Raw genomic sequence first — 26,443 nt, forward strand, 5'->3', positions numbered from 1 at the left:
TGATTGTTTAATATAATCGCAATGTTTATTTCAAATATGATATACATGTCCAGTGATTCAGAAACAAGAATGTATTTGTAAAATCTTTTAAAATAATAATAAAAGACGTAAGTGGAGTTAATAGAGTCCTCTATAGAATTTTCTAAAATTTAATAAATAGGTAAAATATTTAAAATCGCGTGAAAAGAAATAATAAATAATTTTATTAAATATTTGAAACTAAGATTAATTATTATAATTAAATATTAAACTTAAAATATTTGACGTCTTATTATTATTCAAACTCCAACATTGCAAATTTATTATTAAAAATTGCACAAAAATTAAAAGCTTTGTAAATCGAAAATTTTAAATGCAGATGCATGAAAGAACACGTTATTGATATGTTCTGAAATATTCAATTATAGAGGACTCAAATTACACTGCTTAAAGTCTTAAAAGAATTAGAAAAAAAAAATCGTGAAAAGAATCGAAATATCAAGAGAAGTAAATCGGTATCCACTGAAACGATTTTGTAATAAAATTTGAAATTGTAATGAAATTATGCAAAAAAAATTGATATTGAAAAATGCGTCAAGAAGGCCAAAATAAAGTTTACATGTTTTTTTTTATGTACACAACTCTTACTCCAAAAATATGAATCCTCCCGTATTAGTAGATTTCTTCTCGTCAAGCGTATCAAAAGCAGGTGCGATTATCTCATAATCGGTATTATTCACAAACTAAAAATAAAAAAAAAAAAGAGAAAAAAAAAAGAAAAAAAATATCAAGCTCGTGATAAAGACGTTATTCTTTTTTTTATTTTTTTATTTTTTTTTTTTTGACGTTGGACAATTTAAAAATTGTGCGAGCACACGTTAAACACACCGCACCCCAATTTCTTGTTGCAACAAACACAGTTCTTTGATTTTTTATTTTGTTAGATTCGGGATAACCAACCAACAGATTAAAGAACGAGGTTATTAACAAAAAAAAGGAGAAAAAAAAAAAAAAAAAAAAAAGAACAAATGAAACCAACAGAGAGATAATAAAATAAGATCGACCAAATGTTAGATAGACCGACGTGTGTATAAAAAAAAAAGGAAAAAAAAAAAAAAAAAATCTTGGTGCTTATATAACTGTATGCAAGCAATTGCCTTTTTGTTATGTATGCGATTACGGAAACGTTAGTGCCAGTTGCAGCAACAAGGCCGGTTTTATCATTGCTACGAGATTATTAGAGTTGGGTCGAAACCTGATTCATTTTCGATCCGCGATCTTTATCGAATCTTTAACCTCGAAACTTTCAAAAAGTCTCGAAACTTTCGAAAATAAATATATATATGTTTTTTTTAAAATTCTTTCTCGAATTAAAATTTTGAAATTCTTTACAATAGGTCATCGATCATTTGGTTCATCAAATATTAAATTTCTATATTTCTCACATCTCTATTAAAATATAAATCCAAAGAGACAAGCACAATTATCTAAACACAGACTACATAATAATAATAATAATAGGTTTCGAGAGTTTCGAACCATAGAGACGATAAACTGAAATAACATTCTAAAATTATACTCCATCCGTCCACAACGTATATTTCCAATCCACGATAAGATCGCAGTTTAACACGTATTCGCTCTACAACTTGATCTCTCGTCGAATAATGACATAATATCGTAGTTACGTAACGTTATTAACATTACAAAAAAAAAAAAAAAATAGAAAATGTTCTGATCCGAATGTTCTTCATCGATGAAGGACTCGAGAGCGATAGCTCGATAAAATTCTTGGACGTTGGTAATGAGAAAGAGGTGAAGAATAGGCGAACATTCAGACATAGTGGAGAACGAGACGAGAAGCGGAGGTGATTTGAAAACGCGGTAGCCAGGAGGGAGTATGCATTTTAGTCGCTTCATTTCGAGCTGGTTCTCGCCCCTCTGGGATCTGGAACCGTGGCCGAACCGGATGAACCGCGAAATTAATTTTCTTGCAAACTTACTCCGCTCTTCCGAGTTGATACGAAATTTCTGGAAACGCAACGGTAACGAGAAAAATGCGAACGAGATCGAGCAATAATGGCTCTGGATGCGGATTAACTCGAGGAGAGTGCATATTAATTATCATCCTTCTTGCCTTGGTCTTTCGATTCTTTCTTCAAAATGAATAGGATACATTGGTAAGGAGAATATTTTTAACCCTTTCATAATGAATTATAATAGATTCGAAAGCAATTGTACCGTGTAAATTTAGATTAGCTTTATTAAGAATTGAAAGTATATATGATATCTTATCAAGGTAGAAGCTATATATCATTCATTAGAAATAGTTAAATATTATTATATCCTCGAGTTTCAAATATTTTAAAAAAATAAAATATCTTTCTATATATATCTAAATGTATTTATAACTATTTAAATCAAAAAGAAAGTATAAATATATCTATTCAAAAATTTCAAATCATAAAAAAATAATTATTTTGAATTCCTTGTAATTTTAGATATTACACCGTAAAAGGATTAATAAAAAATTGAAACGATTGATGATATAATTACATACATATATATAGATTTTTATATACATAGAATTATTATATACATGGGTTGATAATGAGAATAAACGTGCTATATTCAACAAGTATGGAATTCATTGAAATGGTAAGGAATAAAGATTTAATTTTAATTCGATATTGTAGCGTTATTTTAATCAGATACGTTTAAACGTTTCTTGCTAGCGGCTTGCATAGCGGAATGCATTTTGAAATGAACCAAGGATGACACGGCGTAATATTTGTAACGAAATGGTATACATCGACAAACGGATGGTGTATCGACAAGAAAGATATTTAATCCAACAATTGGGAATATCTACAAATTTCCAAGCCAGCCCTCGCATGTTTGTACGTATGTACAACGAATTTAATTCAACGTCACTCTTTATCACGTGACACCGTCGAAATTGCATGTCAGAAAGATTTACTGGATTCGAAGAACCGGACACACTATACGATACGTTTTATTTCTTTGTTTTGGAATGTTGTTTTACACGAGGGGAGAATATAAGGACAGAAATTGGAAACACGTGGCAACAATTTTAAACATTGATACCACGATTTTCGTACGCCATTTTATTGTTTCACAGACATAACTCTTAACACGTTATTATTATTTAGAAAGAAATTCGACTATCATAAAATAGTTCAATTATAATAATACTTTTATATGATAATAAAGAAATAAAAATAAAAAACAATGAATAAGTGCAAAAAGAAATTATAAAATAAAATCTAATTGTATAATAAACATAGCTTGTATTGAACACGTGCCAAAAGAAAATGTTTTTATACATTCCATTTTTTTTCACAAGAATAAGTATCATATATGTTATCTGTTGTAGAATAGGAAATCCTCATATACACTGCATTGAAATATATTTAAAAAAAAAAAAAATTAAAAATGAAAAGTTTCATGATTACTTTCTTCATTTTATATGATAAAAATATATTAATATTAACGTGTTAAAAGTGGTCACTGGATTCAGAAAAAGAAAAAAGTAAAACGATGATTGAAACGACGAGGAAAATCGTGGCGTTTTCGTTTTCTCTATCAAATACATAGAAATTGGATCTAGGAAGATGCAGTTCCGTTGCGTTTCATCAGTCGAATAGAGGCAGCTCGTTAGAAACAGGACCTACCGAGTCTATTAATATGTGAGGGAAGCAACCCTACCTAAAAAGTGACTTAACAACTCCAATGCATACTAAGCAACCCTTATGTTACTAGCTGCTGCTAGCTTCGTGTGCACTCCCTGACACACCTTCTCTTCTAACTTTCAGTTCCTACCACCACTATCGGCTTCTTCCTAAACCCATCTTTATGGGCTAGCAACAGCTATCCAACCCAGTTCTATATATACATATATATTTCAACACACACTGTACTCGCACTTACACATGTACTTCTTTGGAAACTATCGAAACACATTCATGCGTGCTTGACTCTACACAGAGTGCTCGATCGATAACAGAAATTGGCAACTTGTAATTAGAGAGTATCTCGTGTTAGTAAATACAAAAACAGTCAAAAGTGAATATAAAAACTTACAAAGATAATATATATAATTTTATATTGATATGAGATTGTAAATATCTGGATTTTTCATTCTTAATTGTATTCATATATATAAATAGTATCCTCAAGTATCCTCAAATTGTTCATATCGTTATACATATATTTTCTCCTGAAATAAATTAGAATTGTAAAATGAAAATATATATGTCAAAAATTATCTTTTTTTATAGATGTACAATTTTTCATAAAATGTATATTTAAAATGGCTAATTACTCATGTAATTAATTAATACTTTTCAATCAATTTTTAATATGCACAATTGCAAGATATAATAAATAAATTTTTTATTTTATACATATGATGTATACTCACTTTTGACTTTCATTAGATTGTGTTCTCAATATCTTCATATTTTAATGTTTTCAATTTGTTCTATCAAATTGTTCTGTCCATAAGCTCGAGCACAGATATGTTTCATCATAATATTCATTGAATTCCATTTCCTTCCTTCTTTCATTCTTCCATTCTTCCCCATTCAAACATTCTTTCTCGCTTTCTCGCTATGTGTGAATATACGGTGAGATGGCACATGCATTTATGGAAAACACAATGTAACGGCTTGAAAATGGATGGAAATCAAGAGCAGAAATTGCAATTTATCAAATATGATCGATCATCATCCATAATGATATCGCATAAAAATGAAAATGAACAAATGCTTGCCATTTTCTTTCCATTCATTCCTAGCCACTGGAAATAATTCTTCAAAAAATCAGAGTCTAAGCGTTATTCAGATTGAATTTAGCACATGCTAAAGAATGCAAGAGGGCATTGAAGAAAGCGAGGCAATGATCACTGACTACAGGGGAGAAAAATCTAACTTAATGAGAAGATAAGTCATGACGGTTTACCTGGTGCATAGGGTCGTAGCCCATCGAGCCGTCGTTGTACGGTTGCGAGCCATAATCGCTACCGTTTATGCCCATCCCGTATCCGGCCATATCTTGCGGGCCACCAGGTGGCGCCGGCGACATCATCGGCGTCGGGGTGCCTTGGCTGGCACCGCCCATACTGTACGGCGACGCTCCTGCAAAAGCTGCTGTAGAAACAATCGCGGTGCATACAAAATTCGAGGGTGCGTCTTTTTAAGTTCTTCCGCTTCACCGATACATTTCGTTTATCGTAAAAAATATAAGTAAACTCTTTCGTTTCTAATTTTTATTGTAATTGGTGTAATCGGTGGCGTTGCTGATTCTGATTTTTGCTTTGATGTCATTTTTATCTTTAATCTTTTCGAGATTAATAGATTAATAGGAGGATATATTAAAAGAAATTGTTACGATTTTTTAAATATAATTGATATATAGTAGTGGAATATTGAAACATAGAGACATATTGGAGTGGAATGAAATAAAAATTATTCCTGATTTTTAATTAGTGAATAAAAATATTACTAAATTAATTAATTAAAAATTTATTTGTCTACGTTTGATTTGAAAAATTTATTACAAGTTATATAAATTCATTATTGGAAAATGTTATATAACTTTGATTTTTTTTCATTTCAGCTTATTATTATTCATCACATTTAAAGAATTAATTGCAATATCGTCATTAATTGCAACATGATCAAAAGAAAAATTTTTCCAGAAAGAGTTAATAATGTATAAAAGTGTAAAAATTTTTGATTACAGACGCCACTGATCAATCAAATCGACAAATGTATCATTGGATCATCTTCAATCTGTACCGCAGAAAATGAACGAATTATCGGTTGAAAGCGAATTTTTAATCAACTTTCAAATTATTCAAAGTACACGAAACAATATCAGTGGAAATTAGCTTAGTTATGTGCCAGCATAATAGGAGCAATTTTTACTTTGAAACGTGAAAACATTCTCGCTATTTGAAACAAAATATCGAGGAATTCGCCAAAGTGTTAGCGCCACTATCGTTGGAATTCCGTTTCTTTAATTACGAGAAGACTGCGTTATTACCAGAAAGAGCATTGCTAAGGAAAGACAAACACAGGGAAGGTGTCGAAAGAAACGCGAGAATCTCATCGCCCTTCCCATGTATCCTCATCCTCGTCTTCTCATTTTTCGCTCCCTCTTTCTCAGTATAATTAGTAAGTTAAAAATATCTCGCCTTGCCCTCTAAAATAAAGAGACGTCGGTGTAGTTAAGAAAAGTACGCGTAATTGCAAGTTGTGCGAATGCGAAGAATTTTCAGTGGGTATATCCATGGAATTTTTCTTTCTTCATTCTTTTCTCAAGAATCTAAATAAAAAACGAATTCAAATGATAATATTAAAGAAAATCCGTCTGTTGTTATGGTTAAAGGAGATATGTTAAAATGGATAAAATATGTTAATTGCAAAAAGTTAAGTGAATTTTTTTTTTTTGTATACCAGAAAGAAAAGATTAAGAATTGCGAACGATAATTTTGTTTACTCTTGAAAGATTTATAAGTCAGGTGCAATAATAATGGCATAGCCAGAACTGAACAATGAGTAGTAATTCAGTCGTGTAATGATTTATGGTAATGAAGAACCATTATACCACGTGATTTGTTTTTCCTTCCAAGTTCAGATTCGATGTTGGAATAATCGTGATGAACTCAAAAAAAAAAATTAACGAGTTTATTAAATATATAATCTATTATTGTGCGTCAATCTATTATGATTGATTACGTGACATTTCCTCAGCAACGCTCCATGAATGGTAAAAAGAATAATCGAATAATTTAATTTTTCGATAGATAAAATTACAATATTCATGGATTTTTGATTGATATTCTTCGATTTATCGAAATTATCGAAACGAACTCTTCAAGGAACACCCGTCGCTCATTTGCGAAGGACGGAACTTACCAGCTGCCTTTTTGGCTGCGTACAAGTTCGCCTCCTCCTGTGCTTTACCTATATTTTTCTTGTAGCGTATCCTCTTGTTGCCGAACCAATTAGAAACCTGCAAACAAGATAAACGGTGCAATCATTAAGAAATTTTTAAAAAGATTTAATATTGAAAGTAATATTATCAGAATTATCAATACTTATCAATATTTAAAATATCATTAATCATTAAGTATATATTAATGATTAGATACAGAAGACACAGATCTTTTTAAAAAAAAGAAAGCTTGATATTGTAAAATGTTTAAAACAAAAATCTTAAAAATTTTATTTTACATCACCATTTAAGATGAAATTCATTCAATAATTTTTTCTTATTAATTTCACAATTAATTAAATATTATTTAATAGTACATTGAGTATTATGTATAAAAATATAAAAAAAGATAAAGAATGATTCATTCTAAAATATGAAATTAAAAAATAAAACAAGAAATAAAATGATCATAACCAGAATTTTAATGAGTCAGAAATGTATACTAATAATAACTTAACAACAGATATTTTAAAATAATAATTCAAATTATTGAAAAATGAAATATTTTCTTGTACTTTACCTGACTCACGGTGATTCCACATTTTCGTGCGAGTTCTTCTTTAGCTTCTTCGCTTGGATATGGATTACTCAGATGTGAATAGAAATACTCGTTGAGAATTTCAGAGGCTTGTTTGCTAAAGTTTCGTCTTTTACGCCTGTGATAAAAAACAATTTATTTTTCATATGTTAAAATTAATAAAAATAAACGATTAATTTTTACACGATAAGTACTTACCTTGCATCGAGGAATCGACTCCTCAAAATCATCACAGCCTCACAGGTAGACTGTTTCAGTTGCATTTGAATGCTGGAGAACTTCTTATGAATAATCTGAACCATCCTCTCGATTTCTTTTGGCGTGATTGGCCTGGTACGACTTTGTTCCCTCAATAAATTCATTACGTGAGTTGTGAACTCGTTACACGCCTGGAAAAAAATTCAAATTTATTTTGTTGCCATTTTCCTCTTATTTCAAAATCTTTTTCTTTAATCTTTACAATTTTATGTGAAGAATTAAAAGAAAGATTTGTTGAATGTTAACTATTTATTGTTTGATGATAGCCTATCTTACGATTCTTCAGTATTTCAAAGTCACAGACAAGAATCTTGTTGACACTCAATTAAAAAAAAAGAATAAGAAATTATATCGTCAAAAAAAAAGCTTCCTTAAGATATCTTACGAAGAAAAGAGTAACATCTTGGCATCAAGAGTGATGTTTCTCAAGCAAGAATGAAAACCACAAAAGGAAACGAAGAAAAAATGATTCGTTCGAGGAAGCAGAATGAAGCAGAAAACGAAAGAAAAAAAGAAAAGAAAGAAGAAAAAGAGAAGAGAAACCTATGACGATCGAGGGTAAAAAAGCGAGAAGAAAGACGCGTACGTATAATGCATTATTCCTGGTGGCTGCTCGGTTTAAGGGAAAAAGGACTTTGCTCGATATCAGTATTCGAGACGAGCACGCTACCTTCGGATAGGGAGCGAGGGAAAGGACACGAAGAGGAAAGGGAGAATGGAAAGTGGTAGAAAGAGGAAAGACGTAGAACAAGGGTAGAAGGAGGGTGGATTTTCCTGAGGGAAGGCGGTAGAAGAAAGAGGTTGGGGAGAGAAGTCGGACAGGGTGGCTCGCAATTTCGAAATGGATTCCACTCTGCCGCCATACCCCGGTGCTTTCCTCGTCTTTCTTCCATCTACCTCGTTTCTCTTCGTTCTTCTTCTTTCCTTTTCGCTCTCTTCATTTCTCTCTCTCTCTCTCTCTCTCTTTTATCTTTGCACGAGGCGTACCACCAACTTGGTGGGGTGGATCAGCTTCATTCCTGGCTTGCTGTTCGCGGGACGAGGGGCTTGGGACGATCTCGAGTAGGTGGATTGGATGGAAAACCCGCAGAGAATTATGCCCTTCCTTACGAACTTTTCTCCAATTTTTAAATTATCGTCCAAACAAAACTACGAATTTTCTTTCTTTTTTCTTTTCTTTTTTTTTTGAATATTCGTAGTGAAAATCCTTTGGATGAATGATGGATACTATATTGTCTTCCAGGTATCGAATGAAAATCGATCATACAGTAAATACAGGTTTTGGAATTTACCATTCAATACGAGACACGACTTAAAACACAAAGATTCTTATTTCACATATATATTAATAAAATCGAATCAATTCGTTAATTTTACCATATACTTGTATCATAAATATGATAGAAACACTGATATAATTAATACTTTTAAAGGTTATACTGCATTTATACTGTATACATGATATAACGACACACAGAAATACACCATAGAACTTTCAAACGAATATAGAAGATGAAACAAAAGTCAAATATCTACAACAAGAACAACTTGTTCAATTTCAATTATAAATTTATTATAACATTTATTGAATCACAAATAATACTTCTGCAATATAATTAAAGATAACATTTGCAATATTTATATAATAACATACGATAGATATCAAGTCAAAAAAAATTTCAATATAATAAAGAAAAATTAAAGATTGTTAAATATATACTAGAACGAGAATGAATGAGACCGTATATGATTATAGGGAAAAACTTATATGAGTAAGATGTAGATGAAAAAGGCAATGTTACATGAAAGATGAAGACAAATGAAAACTGCATGTAAAATTAAAGAAACGATAAAAAACAATATTATTATATTAAAATAAAATTATTAATATTAAAATAAGAATAATGTTAAATATAATAAATGTAAATTAAAATAAATATACAATTTATTTAATTCAAATATATCTTTGCTATTGTAAAAAAAGACGAAAATTCACAAAATTTGTTTCGTTATATTCTTATATTCGTTATAAAATCTTAAGAAAAAATATAAACCGTTAAATAACAAAGAACGAGAATGAAAGAAACCGTACATGATTATGGAAAGAAACTTATAACGAGTAAGATGTAGATGAAAAAGTAAAGAAGTGTCATGGAAGACGAAAATTTCGTATTAAATTAGAAAAATATAATAAAATATTATTATATTAAAATAAAATTATTAGTTTAATAAATAAATATAATAAATAAATATAAATTAAAATATATATATAATCCATTTAATTCAAACTTTTCCCTATTCTTGTAAAAAAAAAATTAACGAAAATTGAAAAGATTTGTACTTTCAAATACGTTATAAAATCTTAAGAACAAATAAAGATGGTTAAATATGTAATACAAATTGAGAATTTGTGAAATATATGATTGTATGAATATATGAATACATTATTAAAGGAAAAAATGTACAATAATAATAAATAAGAAATAAATAAAAAAGTAAGTGATTGTGATGAAATTAGAAAACGATAGGATACAATATTAATACATTAAAATAAAACTATTATTAGTGTTAAAATGAAATTAGTGTTAAATGCAATATATAAATATAAATTAAAATAAATATAAAATTTATTTAATTCAATTATTTCCTTGCTATTGTAAAAAAAAGACGAAAATTGACAAAATACGTTTCTTCATGTAAATTAAAAAATTATTAAACAAAATTTAAGACCGTTACATAAATAAAATAGAATGAAAATGAATGAAACTGTACATGATTATAGAAAGAAACTTATAACGAGTAAGATGTAGATGGAAAAGTAAAGAAGTGTCATGGAAGACGAAAATTTCGTATTAAATTAGAAAAATATAGTAAAATATTATTATATTAAAATAAAATTATTGGTTTAATAAATAAATATAATAAATAAATATAAATTAAAATATATATATAGTTCATTTAATTCAAATTTTTCCCTTTCTTGTAAAAAAAAATTAACGAAAATTGAAAAGTTTTGTTCCTTCAAATACATCATAAATTTCATAAATTCTTAAGAACAAATAAAGATGGTTAAATATGTAATACTAATTGATAATTTGTGAAATATATGATTGTATGAATGTATGAATACATAATTAAAGGAAAAAATGTACAATAAATAAGATATAAATAAAAAAGTGAGTAATTGTGATGGAAGGCGAATGAAAAATACGTATGAAATTAGAAAAACGATAAGATACAATATTATTATATTAAAATAAAATTATTATTAATGTTAAAATGAAATTAGTGTTAAACGCAATATATATATAAATATAGATTAAAATAAATATAAAATTTATTTAATTCAATTATTTCCTTGTTATTGTAAAAAAAAGACAAAAATTAACAAAAAGATATGTTTCTTTATGTAGATTAAAAAATTATTAAACAAAATTAAAGACTGCTAAATATATAACAAAGAACGAAAATGAATGAAACTGTACATGATTATGGAAAGAAACTTATAACGAGTAAGATGTAGATGGAAAAGTAAAGAAGTGTCATGGAAGACGAAAATTTCGTGTTAAATTAGAAAAATATAATAAAATATTATTATATTAAAATAAAATTATTAGTTTAATAAATAAATATAATAAATAAATATAAATTAAAATATATATAGTTCATTTAATTCAAACTTTTCCCTATTCTTGTAAAAAAAAATTAACGAAAATTGAAAAGACTTGTTCCTTCAAATACGTTATAAAATCTTAAGAACAAATAAAGATGGTTAAATATGTAATACAAATTGAAAATTTGTGAAATATGTAATTGTATGAATGTATAAATACGTAATTAAAGGAAAAAATGTACAATAAATAAGATATAAATAAGAAAGTGAGTGATTGTGATGGAAGACGAATAAAAAATATGTATGAAATTAGAAAACGATAGGATACAATATTATTACATTAAAATAAAATTATTATTAGTGTTAAAATGAAATTAGTGTTAAATGCAATATATAAATATAGATTAAAATAAATATAAAATTTATTTAATTCAATTATTTCCTTGCTATTTTAAAAAAAAGACGAAAATTCACAAAATACGTTTCTTCATGTACATTGAAAAATTATTAAACAAAATTTAAGACCGTTAAATAAATAAAACAGAACGAAAATAAATGAAACCGTACATGATTATGGAAAGAAACTTATAACGAGTAAGATGTAGATGAAAAAGTAAAGAAGTGTCATGGAAGACGAAAATTGCGTATTAAATTAGAAAAATAAAATATTATTATATTGAAATAAAATTATTATTAATGTTAAAATGAAATTAGTGTTAAACGCAATATATATATAAATATAGATTAAAATAAATATAAAATTTATTTAATTCAATTATTTCCTTGTTATTGTAAAAAAAAGACAAAAATTAACAAAAAGATATGTTTCTTTATGTAGATTAAAAAATTATTAAACAAAATTAAAGACTGCTAAATATATAACAAAGAACGAAAATGAATGAAACTGTACATGATTATGGAAAGAAACTTATAACGAGTAAGATGTAGATGGAAAAGTAAAGAAGTGTCATGGAAGACGAAAATTTCGTGTTAAATTAGAAAAATATAATAAAATATTATTATATTAAAATAAAATTATTAGTTTAATAAATAAATATAATAAATAAATATAAATTAAAATATATATAGTTCATTTAATTCAAACTTTTCCCTATTCTTGTAAAAAAAAATTAACGAAAATTGAAAAGACTTGTTCCTTCAAATACGTTATAAAATCTTAAGAACAAATAAAGATGGTTAAATATGTAATACAAATTGAAAATTTGTGAAATATGTAATTGTATGAATGTATAAATACGTAATTAAAGGAAAAAATGTACAATAAATAAGATATAAATAAGAAAGTGAGTGATTGTGATGGAAGACGAATAAAAAATATGTATGAAATTAGAAAACGATAGGATACAATATTATTACATTAAAATAAAATTATTATTAGTGTTAAAATGAAATTAGTGTTAAATGCAATATATAAATATAGATTAAAATAAATATAAAATTTATTTAATTCAATTATTTCCTTGCTATTTTAAAAAAAAGACGAAAATTCACAAAATACGTTTCTTCATGTACATTGAAAAATTATTAAACAAAATTTAAGACCGTTAAATAAATAAAACAGAACGAAAATAAATGAAACCGTACATGATTATGGAAAGAAACTTATAACGAGTAAGATGTAGATGAAAAAGTAAAGAAGTGTCATGGAAGACGAAAATTGCGTATTAAATTAGAAAAATAAAATATTATTATATTGAAATAAAATTATTATTAATGTTAAAATGAAATTAGTGTTAAACGCAATATATATATATAAATATAGATTAAAATAAATATAAAATTTATTTAATTCAATTATTTCCTTGTTATTGTAAAAAAAAGACAAAAATTAACAAAAAGATATGTTTCTTTATGTAGATTAAAAAATTATTAAACAAAATTAAAGACTGCTAAATATATAACAAAGAACGAAAATGAATGAAACTGTACATGATTATGGAAAGAAACTTATAACGAGTAAGATGTAGATGGAAAAGTAAAGAAGTGTCATGGAAGACGAAAATTTCGTGTTAAATTAGAAAAATATAATAAAATTAATATATTAATAATAAATTAATAATAAATTAATAATAAATAATAAATTATTATATTAAAATAAAATTATTAGTTTAATAAATAAATATAATAAATAAATATAAATTAAAATATATATAGTTCATTTAATTCAAACTTTTCCTTATTCTTGTAAAAAAAAATTAACGAAAATTGAGAAGACTTGTTCCTTCAAATACGTTATAAAATCTTAAGAACAAATAAAGATGGTTAAATAATACAAATTGAAAATTTGTGAAATATGTGATTGTATGAATGTATGAATACATAATTAAAGGAAAAAATGTACAATAAATAAGATATAAATAAAAAAGTGAGTGATTGTGATGGAAGGCGAATGAAAAATATGTATGAAATTAGAAAATGATAGGATACAATATTATTACATTAAAATAAAATTATTATTAGTGTTAAAATGAAATTAGTGTTAAATGCAATATATAAATATAGATTAAAATAAATATAAAATTTATTTAATTCAATTATTTCCTTGCTATTTTAAAAAAAAGACGAAAATTCACAAAATACGTTTCTTCATGTACATTGAAAAATTATTAAACAAAATTTAAGACCGTTAAATAAATAAAACAGAACGAAAATAATTGAAACCGTACATGATTATGGAAAGAAACTTATAACGAGTAAGATGTAGATGAAAAAGTAAAGAAATGTCATGGAAGACGAAAATTGCGTATTAAATTAGAAAAATAAAATATTATTATATTGAAATAAAATTATTAATGTAATAAATAAATATAATAAATAAATATAAAATAAAATATATTTTATTTAATTCAAATTTTTTCCTGCTTTTGTAAAAAAAAAATTAACGAAAAGACTTGTTTCTTCATGTACGTTATAAAATCTTAAGAACAAATAAAGATGGTTAAATATGTAATATTAATTGAGAATTTGTGAAATATATGAATGTATGAATGTATGAATACATGATTAAAGGAAAAATGTATAAAAAATAAGAAGATATAAATAAAAAAGTGAGCGATTGCGATGGAAGGCGAAAGAAAAATACGTATGAAATTAGAAAAACGATAGAATACAATATTATATATTTAATTCATATTTCCTTGCTATTGTAAAAAAAAACGAAAATTAACAAAATATGTTTCTTCATGTAGATTAAAAAATTATTAAACAAAATTTAAGACCGTTAAATAAATAAAACAGAATGAAAGTGTACATGATTATGGAAAGAAACTTATAACGAGTAAGATGTAGATGAAAAAGTAAAGAAGTGTCATGGAAGATGAAAATTGTGTGTTAAATTAAAAAAAATAGACTAAAATATTATTATATTGAAATAAAATTATTAGTGTAATAACTATATATAATAAAGAAATATAAATTAAAATATATAATTTATTTAATTCAAATTTTTCTCCTGCTCTTGTAAAAAAAAATTAACGAAAATTGAAAAGACTTGTTTCTTCATATTCATTAGAAAATCATCAAACAAAATTAAAGATCATAAAATATATAACAAAGAACGAAAATAAATAAGACTATAGATGATTATAGGTAGAAATTTATAAATAAATAAAATAGATATAGATAGAAAAGTGAGTGAGAAGATGATCGAAAAATTTGTATGAAATTAGAAAGACGATAATAGAATATTATTATATTAAAATATGAAATTATTACTGAAGTAAAATTAATATTAAATATAATGAATAAATGTAAATTAAAATGAATATATAGTTTATTTAATTAAAATATTTAATTAAAATTTTCTTGCTATTGTAAAAAAAAGATGAAAATTGACAAGACTTTCATCATGTTCATTATAAAATCTTAAGAAAAATTGAAGATCGTTAAATAAATAAAACAGAACGATAGTGAATGAGACTATACATGATTATAGAAAGAAACCTATAATGAGTAAGATATAGGTGAAAAAGTAAATGAGTATCATGAAAGATGAACGAAAATTATATGTGAAATTAGAAAAAATAAAATATAATAATAGAATATTATAATATTATTAATAGAATTCAATATTATTAAAATAAAAATATCAAAAAAGATTAGTGTTTAGTATTATATAACAAATAAATATCAATTAAAATAAATAAATAGTTTATTTAATTCAAATTTTTCTCTTGTGAAAAAAATTAATGAAAATTATCAAGACAAAATTGTTTCTTCATGTACGTTATAAAATCTTAAGAAAAAATAAAAATTAAATATATAAAATAAAAGTTAAATATATAACAAAGAACTAGAATGAATGAAACCGTACATGATTATAGAAAGAAACCTATAATGAGTAAGATATAGATAAATGTAAATGAGTGTCATGGAAGACGAATGAAAATTGCGTGTGAAATTAAAAAACAATAGAATATAATATTATTGTATTGAAATAAAATTATTAATATTAAAATATGATTAGTGTTAAGTGCAATAAAATAAATATAAATTAAAATAAATGTATAGTTTATTTAATTCAAATTTTTCCTTGTTCTTATGAAAAAAATTGATAAGATTTATTTCTTTATGTATATTATAAAGTCTTAAGAAAAATTAAAGATCATTAAATATATAACACAAAACGAAAATTTATGAAACCGTATATTATTATAGGAATTAAACTCATAATGAATAAGATAAAGGTAAAAAAGTGACTGTCATGGAAGATGATCAAAAAGAATTTATAATTAGAAAAACGATTGAATACAATATTAATATATTAAAATAATTAATATTAAAATATGATTAGTGTTAAGTGCAATAAAATAAATATATACTTTATTTGATTCAAATATGCTATAGTAGAAAAAGATAAAAATTGGCAACTTGTTTCTTTATGATCGTTATAAAATATTAGAGAAAAATTAAAAATCGTTAAATATATAAAACAGAACGAGAATGAACGAGACCGTACATGATTATAGGAACAAATCTATAATGAGTAAGATGTAGATGAAAAAATAAAGAAGTATCATGGAAGACGAAAATTGCGTGTCAAATTAGAAAAATAAAATAAAATATTATTATATTAAAATAAAATTATTAGTGTAAATAAATATAATAAATAAATATAAATTAAAATATTTATTAAATAGTTTATTTAATTCAAATTTTTCACTGCTCTTATAAAAAAATTAAAATTGACAAGACTTGTTCCTTCATATTCGTTATAAAATCTTAAGAAAAATTGAAAACCGTTAAATATATAACAAAGAACGAGAATGAATGAAACCGTACATGATTATGGAAAGAAACTTATAATGAGTAAGATATAGGTTGAAAAATAAAGTATCGTGGATGACGAATGAAAATTACGTGTGAAATTAAAAAAACGATAGAATACAATATTATTATATTAAGATAAAATTATTATAATAAATATATAAATAAATAAATATAAATAAATAAATAAAAGAAATAAATATATAATTTATTTATTTCAAATTTTTTCCTATTCTTGTAAAAAAAATTAACGAAAATTGACAAGACTTGTTCCTTTGTGTTTGTTATAAAATCTTAAGAAAAATTGAAGACCGTTAAATAAATAAAACAGAACGAGAATGAATGAAACCGTACATGATTATAGAAAACTTATAATGAGTAAGATATAGATGGAAATTATAGAAAACTTATAATGAGTAAGACATAGATGGAAAAGTGAGAGTGTATGAAAGATGATAGAAATATGCGAGTGAGGTTAGAAAGATGATATTGGAATATAATGTTATGATATGATAGTAAAATTAGTGCAATAAATATATAGTTTATTTATTTTTGAATTTTTTTTTTACTATTGTAAAAAACGAAAATTAACATTTTGTTTCTTCATGTACGTTATAAAATCTTGAAGTGAATCGCTTAAAACCGACAAGCACTTCGTTAACAATCGTTAATCTTTCTTCATGGAAAATGAGATTTCTCATGGTGGCTCTAATTTTGCTGCGGTTCACACTATTAATAAGTGCACACGTATTTCGAGGATATAGTACCACGAAGCTTTTGGCTCGCGAGTGTTATCGAAATTCCAACCTGCACGTTGCTAAATATACCTGGTCGCGGTTACGTCTGCCGCGGTTCTGTGGTTACCACAATATACGACAGTTCCCTTTCTTATATAATCGAATTTACCGTTTGCGGAAATTTTCAAATGTATTGTTTGTGATCATTATTGTGCCAAATTATGATGGTCACATGAGAAAAGACTAGTTGAATCTCGCAAAAAACGGAAAAGAATAGTATTGGCCTACAGAATAGAAGTAATTGAAAGGTTATTCAAAAGAAGTGATTTCGTATGATTTTATACTAAAAAATTTTAATCCTTTAAATCTTCCTAATAAATATACTTTTTTTATTGTCAATAAAATTGAGAATTATTAAAATAACGTGTATGATTTCAAATATAATACGAAATCACTGATTTTATCGATTTCGCATTAATTTTATTCTTGAAATGAAGATATTTGAAATGATTTCACGAATAGAATCTCTCGAAAGAAATGTTTTGGTTCCTTCAAACTTGGTAAGAAATGATAATTAGAAGACGAGCGGAGCACATCAAGCAGAGAAAAAGTTGAAATCTGTATCCATTAAAAATCGTACGGAATAAAGGAGTGTATGCACCAGTAAGATTCATGCCAGACGATGTTTGTTGGCCGTGATCACGCGATCTCGTAAAACTCGATGCGGTTCTATTCTCGTACTTGTCACGCTATTTTGCATAGTCAGGCAGACGTTCACCCTAATGCAGTGACTCCGGCCACCCCGCGGAGTTTGAATAGTAAATTTCGGTTATGATAAAACTTTTGGCCACGACGATATCAACCGTAATAACGTTACTTTTAAGCGCGGCAATATATTTCCAGCCAAAACTCGAAACATTGTATTATCCAGCCTCTCGCCAAACTGTGCAACCATGGTCTATCCGAAACACAACCAGTCTCGAACAACGATTGTACGCATACAATGGTTGTTCGTTTAAATAACAATCACGAGCGCTGTATGAATAGAGTCATGATGGAGAAAAAAAAAAAAGGAAAGAAAGAAAAGAAAAGAAAAAAAAAGAAAACAAAAATGGATTTTATTTCGCTCGCTCTGAATCTCGCTCTGACGTTATCTCGAAAAAACGAAATGAATTTAATCTGGGATAAAGGGATAAAAGATCAGCCGTGTCGTTGAACGTTAAAAGAAAAACCGGAGAATGAAAAGTAAAACGAAATCACCGACTCGATACTCTGCTCTCTGTTTGACTCTTAGATGAAGGGAGAGAAAGAGAGAGGAAAAAAAAAAAAGAGAGAACGGGGTTAAAACTTGTTAATGGCCAAGCTTATCGATAGAGCGTCAATTACCCTTGGTAACTGCAGTTTCACCAACATATATGCACGCGAATGCATACCTCTCGACACACGAACCATATTGTTGCGTCTACAAAGAATTTCCACACGCATGCATATACACGTCGGTGGACCTCAAAGCAAGGGTGTGCGTATTTACTGCGGGGAAACATCAAGACCGCTGACATACGGTGAAATATAGGGTTGAAACGGGTGTGGCAATTAAAGCGCTCTCTCTCTCTCTCTCTCTCTATCCCCTCCCTTTCCAACGATCGCTCTGTTTATTCTATCTCTCTCTCTCTCTCTCTTTTTTTCGCTGAACTAGCGTGTGCGTGCGATTCGGTATTTACGTATAGCGAATACACGAGGAGGTATACGAGTGACGGGTCCACGGTTATTTGGAAAGTATGCGAAAGGAAGGGAAAACACGAGAGGCGTTAAAAAGAATTATATGGTTTTATCGTTGATAAGTATGTGGGAGGGGGGATCATGCGCGTTACACAAGCCATCGATGCTTTTTGTTTTAATCGTGCGCGCATATTAATGAAGAAGGAATTGAATATGCGTCGTTTCGTGCGGTGTTTGCGCGCGGTAAATAACGTTGTATTTTTCGCGATCGGAACTGGAAATGCAAAATAACCCGAGTGAAAAATCTATGGGCGCCGTTACAGCGATTTGGATCAAGTTGCGAATATAATCAAAAATAATTATTATCAGATTCGAATTGTTCTATAAATTTAAAAGTAAAAAAAAAAATATAGATATCAAACATTGATAAAGTAGTTTCAAAATTTTAATCTATCTACTATTATTTTCTTTTCACTTAAAATCAATTTTTGAAATTAATTCTTACAGAATCTAATTGAGAAAGATAGATATGCACATATGTAGCAATTTCAATTTAGTTCAAAATTTTCCAATATAGTATTATGTATGTTTAATATTGCATTTTCTATGAATATAAGATTTCCTTTAATTTACTTTCTTCTTATATTTCTTCATGAAAATATATATACACATATTCATTAATACATTTTGGGCTCATCAATTATACATATATATATATTTCTTATATAATAAACAAATATTATATCGACAAAAGTTATTGAATACCAAAGTATCAAGAATTTTCAAATATTTAATAAATTCATTTAATAAATACAAATCGAAAAGATCATTATATCATGTTTACTAATATCAAATATATTGAATGTGTATCGAAAAACATTACACAGCTAAATTTAAAATAACAACAGATTTTAATTTTGAATGTATCAAATATATTCTCATAAAAATTCGAAACGAATAGGATAATTTAAGAATCCAATTTTGATATCCAATCTCAATAAAAAGCTCAAACTTTATGATTAAAGAAAATATTGTTTGTTAATAATTAATAAAAAAAAGTAAAATAAAATAATTTAAATATGATATAAATTCTTCTCGTTTCTGAATTTGATTTATATTAAATACATATTAGATTTTAAACAAAAAATGAGATAGATTTAAACAAAAGACTTGAGAAGGAATCAGGTGTTAACAAGTTGTAACTAAGTAGAAGTGGATAGAAAATATCACTTACTTTACAAGAAAAAATATATATATGTAACACGTAGAGACGTGGGTAATTGTAAAGTTTTACAATTTCGTTGAATTTCGACCGCGAAACACACAATAGCCCATAGGGAATTTGCTGGCATTAAAGAGATCCGCAGTTCGCGATACAACTCTCTGGTTGGCCGACACGCGAGATTTTACTTAGCGCGAGTGAGTCGGTTCATTAGCACGCAAATCGTCGAACAGAGACGAGTCTGGTTCCCCGCCACTACTCTCAACTGGCCCCTTATCGCGTCGCTCTAGGGGTAGGGGAAAAAAAATTCTAGGCAAAAACTGCACATCGACCCCTTCTTCGATTCGATCATCATCGGATCATTCGAAAACATTTTACTCTTTTTTTTATTTGAATTTAACCATTGAGAAATGCACACTGTGTCATTCGATTAAAATATATGTCTTCTTTATTTTCTTAGGATAAATAAATTAAAGCTTTTGCAGAGTTTGTTGTATTTAAGCTTGTTTTTAATTTTGAAGTTTCATATTTTAAATTAATATTCCGATATATTTTGTCCTATTAGATAGAATATTTTAATTAAAGATTGTGATCAAAATTGATAGAATCGTTCGAGAATTATATTTTTTTTTTATCCTCAGAGATCAATTAATTAAAAATAATATAGAAAGATAGAAGTAACATGACGTATTAATAAGCGGTAAGTTTTTCCAAAAAAAACACCCAATTTCTGTCAATAAATTGCAATTCCATAAAAATAGAATACAAAGTAAATATAGTATTTTATTCTTAGTGAATCGCATACGTGTCAAGGAGAAGGGACGTAAATTTTAGAATTAATCAAAGTATGAAAAATCATAGCAAATATAAAACATTTAATATTTATATATCATCAAGATGTATCTTCGATACATTTATATTTTTATCCTCTCCTATCCACATTATTTAAATGAATAAATTCTATCTAAATGTCATAAATTTGCTAACAAAGAAAAAAAAAAAACGATAGATTTACAAACCTGCTCGTATTTCTCCAACTCCTGATGATAAATCTGTCTAATTTGGGCAAGCTTGGCTCTGTAATCCGAATGTTCGATCGCATTGTCAGGTTGTCCAGGTGGTCCTCCAGCAGCGGCTGCAGCCGCTGCAGAGGCCGCCGCTCCAGCACCACCACCCTTTTCCGGTCCAGCAACACCCTCCGCGATCAACATGTTATCCAACCTCATTAATTGGGGATCCGGCGGTTCCTCTTCCTGAGTATTTCTTAAAGATAGCACTGGAACAACAAAAATTAGGAAAAAAATATTAATTCGAGTTAACGATTGGGGAAATTTTAACTATTATCAGATCAATAATATATATATATATATTTATCGGTGATTAATAAAATCTGTTTGATATGATAAAACCTTCCTGAAGAAAAAATATTATTATTATCGTTATTTTATAAATGAATAAAATTAACATTTGAATAATTAGTTTCCACAAAGCAGAAAAAAAAAGTTGGAAGAGAGAAGAGCGTTGATAAAAAAATTCCCCATCATAAAAGAATCAATTTTACTTCGACGCCCGCTCGTATCTTCATCCAAAGTTCATCGATCCTCTCGCTCCTTTTGTCTTAAGGACCGATGCACGCAGTGCTTTAGAAACGGGGTAGTTTTTCCACGGCGTGACACCGGTTTTATTGTACTTTTACGGCGCATGATGGAGCTGGACGACCCATAAAACCGCAGAGAGGCGAGGGAACCACTTTCTCTTTCCCACTCTTCCTTCTTGCCCGCCACAGTGTCACAGTTCCTCTTCCAGGAAGATGCATCTTTCGACAGTTTTCCGACCGCCCCTCCCCGATACATAAACCAACACGTGCACGCGCGAGTAAGCACGGGGCGAGGGGGATGAACGACAGCACCGTGGAAACTCGTGCAAACTGCCGCGAGATATATATATATATACTTGCTCCCCAAGAGGAGGAACCGATTATTCTTCTCGCGATTTTAAATAGCGACGAGTGTGCTGTTGTTGTTGTTGTTGTTTGTCGAGCGGGAAACTTGAACAAAGAGCAAAGGCTTAAAAGTAACCGTTTTCAAAGGAAGTTGGCTAGACTGAAAAGGGAACGTGGTGGTTGTCGGAGAGGGGAGGGAAAAGGTGAATGGATCGTCGATGGAATAAGAATGGTAGAAAAGGAAAGGAAAGAATAATATTCTTTCTTTTGTTATTCGGATAATAAATAAAGTGTTGCTTTTAAAATTCTGAATTTTGACTGGAGGAATTCTTCCTCGCAAATTCACATGAAACTTATTATTTTTCTTATTATATGATTGTGTAAATAATTTTGGAATCAATATATTTCATATTTATTGGTGGAAATTCAAAGTTTTTAGAAATGATAAAAATACAGAGGGTTCTTCTTCAAATTTGAAGAGTTTCCAAGTTACAGAACAGATAAGATAAACTGTAAACTTACAGATAAACTGTATTTTACACAGATTTAAATTTTAACTTAAATAGAAAGATATTAGAAATATTTAAGTAGTATCCAGTAGCTTTGGATGAAAACAATTTATACATTCTTTACCATAAATTCAAAATTTACCCCTTTTAGATTAAAGTACCACGATACATTTTCCAAATGCACAACGTAACCACCCCACCCAATCGTGCATCCCCTCGGCTGAGATTTGAGGATTGAATTAATCACATTTGCGGTTATTTGAGCCGTAATTTAAATTCGTTAGAACTTTTTTCCTCTCTGTCTCTCCGGGCGCCGCGTTTCCTCGCAGCTCGGGGGAGAAAAAAAAAAAAAAAAGAGTCTCCAGAGACGAAAGAGAGGCGAAGAAGGGGGTGTGAAAGTTCCCCGGGATTCGTGGGACCGTGAAACGAATGCGCGGAACTAATGCATTTATACGAAGTGTAACAATTAGGGGTGCAGTCTCGGCAAAAGGGGTTGAAGTTTCAAATTCCTCCAGGGAGCCGAGTGAAAGGGTGAAGACACAAAGTCGATCACTGGGGAACCGTTTTCTTTGAGAAAGATGTTACGACTCGCTCTCTACGCTTCCTATTCGTTAACGAGTCTCTTCTTCTCTTTCTCTCTTTCATCGTTTTCCAGGAAACATTTTCAAACTTTTGTCGTACGCTCTTAAGCCTACAAGATTAAAGGTCTTAAGAATAGAAGATTTAAGACGAGAGGGGGGATTATTTTATTATGTTAGATTAAAAAGAAATTGTTAAAAATTTATTAATTTTGTTCGAATGGTTATTTACAGAGAGATGTTTAAATGTTGAAGAAAGAAATGTGGAGAGACATCAAAGATCATGTTTTTAAGAAATTTAAATTCTCAAATCGAGAATCGATATCTGATGATTATTCAAATAAAGTCAAATCTAATATTGTATCATCTTTTAACATAAAAAAATATCAAAATGTAATGTTATAAATTAAATCAAATTTTATTTCAATCTTTTCCAAGTTCAAGTGAAATAAGAGTAATAAATCTAATTATATTAAATATTAATAAGTAATAATTGTATCTTATTCCAGATCAATGATCACTTAAAATGTAACGCATCATGATTTGTCTGTTTATACAATTGAATTACATTCTTGATTCAAATTATTAATCTTCCTCACAAACGTTTGGATTCTACTATTTTAGATATTTCTTTTAATCCTTTTCTAAATCGTGATAAAGGGTTGATTTATAGCCCTCTTCCTCAACAATCCCTCGCTAAACTTGGCGAGATAGTTGGGAAAAAAGTATTCCATTGGATGCGGAATAACGTAAGATCTTGCAAACGAGTAGTTTCCAGTTTTCAAGAACGACTTAAAGGAAGGTTAACAACAGTCGGGAGGGGGGATGATATCGTTAAAACTTGGTTGCCCGTGCTACATCGGCCAGGAACTTTTCACGCTACTGTGGGTAATTAAAAATGAAAAACCTTCGGCCGCTATCGTTGGAAGCAACGAAATAAAACGTACGTTTATGGCGGCGTCGTAAGGAGGAAGTTGCTCCATTGAAAGTTAAAAGATCTCGAACCATCGACGTTATCTTGCGTTTATTCGATCGAAGAAGATGACTTTTATCTGGTAAGATATAGACAAATATATTGAAGAGAGAAAGATGTATCGATCAATTCAAAATTAGATTATTTTTTGTATGTAATTAGTTATAACGATTAATCACAATATCAATAATTTTTTTAATTAAAATTCTTCTTTTTCTTTTTCTTTTCAATTAATTTTTCATTCACGATCAACTAATAATCTTTCGTTTAAATAAGAATAATTTTTTAAGAAAATTCATAAAGATTAATAAGTAAAGAGAAGATATAAAATAATAACATTGTAAATTAAAATTTAATTATTGAAATAAAGTAGAAATATTTTAGAGTAGTAGAGAAGAAATTTGAAGATATATTTTATGATACAATTAATATTGGATTCGTGAATTCATTATCAAATGAAAAGATAGTTGACAACTACGTTGAAAAGGGTATAAAAATCTTCGAGACATTCGAGTTTGGGCACGATCCAAAAAAATTAAGAAACAAGTTGAATATATTTGAATTTTAAAATAGATTCTGAAATTGTCTTTTCCAAGTATCTTTATACTCTTTTATGATTGAAATTTCGCTTCTTCCCTTTCAAAAGCACAATTATTTATTTCTTTTTCTTTTTTTTTTTTTTTTTCAAAAATTAATACAAGACCGTTGTTCGAATAGATGCATCAGAAAAGGAAATATTTTCCTGATTGTCGATTATATTTTCGTGACAACAGGTAATAAGACGCTATTACTTCAACCGTTACGATACTTATCTGCTATTACGTTCCCCGTATTTATGAATAATTCTAAATAAAAAAAAAAAAAAAAAAAAGAAGGATAAATGCACATGATATACGTAATCAGCATAATGCAATAATGCTATTTCCTATTTATGAAAAATCGAATAAATATGTATGAATAACGTAACGACAGACGATACCTTCTAGAGAAGAAAGAAAAAGACGAAGCCTATATTATCACGTATCCATAATCAGAACTCTAATAATTTTCAACATATTTAATAAAATTCGAAAACCTGAACTAAAATTTAATTGCAAACTTAATCTCCCTCAATTATTAATATCTTAATACCAATAAAATCCAAAATACTTCAGATAACAACTTAATAAAATAAAAGCAACAATTAACGCAAACACACAATTTAACATAATCGACAAGAAATCAAATTAAATTTAAAACACTGTTAAAAAAAAAAATCGTAATATTCAAATTTCTTTCTACATACGATACATTCGAAATGGGTTGCAGGAAAAAATTAAGCGGCCGGGCGAAAAATTATTTTCGGGTATCGAGCGGGAAGAAAGTAATCGGGGGTGGCTTACGGGCAATAATCTGGCTATTAAGGGGTGTAAGGGGCGGAGGGCCCTTGGTACCGGAGTCGGCACGACGACGCAAAGACTGCTAACCTCCTGCGGGGGTCCTTACAAGCGCGTAAACTCAGTTTTACTAGCAGTTAACATTTTACGACTGAGACGGTCTGCCTTTTCACCCCCTGCTCTCCCCTCTCTCTCTTACTCTATCGCCTCTATCTTTCTAGATCTTCCCGACACGCGAATTCGTCACACGCGCGGTTCGTCCCCGGATGAAACATAGCGGCCATACAAAACGTTGCAAAGCCGCGTATACACAACGGCGCAACGCTCGTCGAGGGTCGTTACCGGGCGAACTACATTAATATGACACCCCGTTGAAGATCGAGCTAATTGCCCGACTAATTCACGTCCTGTTATATAACGACGGGGACAAAGTTTGCGCCGTTTAGAAAATCGTCCAGATTATCGTCGTTTCGTGTATCCGTCCTCTCCTTCCTCATCGGATTTCTTTCTCTTTCTTTCTGGATCGAGAATATATTTTAAAATTGATCAGACTATACAGTTTATATATTGTACGTAATTTACGATTCTCAAGAATGAGAATAATATTGCAATTGATTGAAACGTTTCTTTTTTTTTATAAGTGGGTGAATTTGATAATATAAAAATTCTAAAAATACGAAAAAAAAGAAA

The 26,443-nt window shown here is 28.4% G+C and overlaps 1 protein-coding gene across 9 annotated transcripts in view; it reads right to left on the minus strand.

Annotated features, from left to right (window-relative positions):
* Positions 1-26,443, minus strand: part of LOC408763 (homeobox protein extradenticle) — a 64,561-nt gene that overhangs the window by 11,441 nt on the left and 26,677 nt on the right. For 5 of the 9 annotated variants that reach the window (XM_006557974.3, XM_006557969.3, XM_026439834.1 and 2 more), the window contains exons 4-8: positions 21,395-21,651; positions 7,739-7,929; positions 7,523-7,658; positions 6,924-7,020; positions 4,963-5,150 (exon numbers count right to left, since the gene is read on the minus strand). In XM_006557974.3, the coding sequence (XP_006558037.1) occupies positions 4,963-5,150; positions 6,924-7,020; positions 7,523-7,658; positions 7,739-7,929; positions 21,395-21,651 (869 nt within the window). Of the gene's footprint in view, positions 1-627; positions 723-4,962; positions 5,151-5,652; positions 6,331-6,923; positions 7,021-7,522; positions 7,659-7,738; positions 7,930-21,394; positions 21,652-26,443 lie in introns of those variants that run through there. The other 4 variants (XM_006557975.3, XM_016911181.2, XM_026439836.1 and 1 more) reach the window with 4 other exon arrangements.

Source organism: Apis mellifera, linkage group LG3 (genome assembly GCF_003254395.2).
Source record: "Apis mellifera strain DH4 linkage group LG3, Amel_HAv3.1, whole genome shotgun sequence".
In the NCBI taxonomy this organism is placed as follows: Eukaryota; Metazoa; Arthropoda; class Insecta; order Hymenoptera; family Apidae; genus Apis; species Apis mellifera.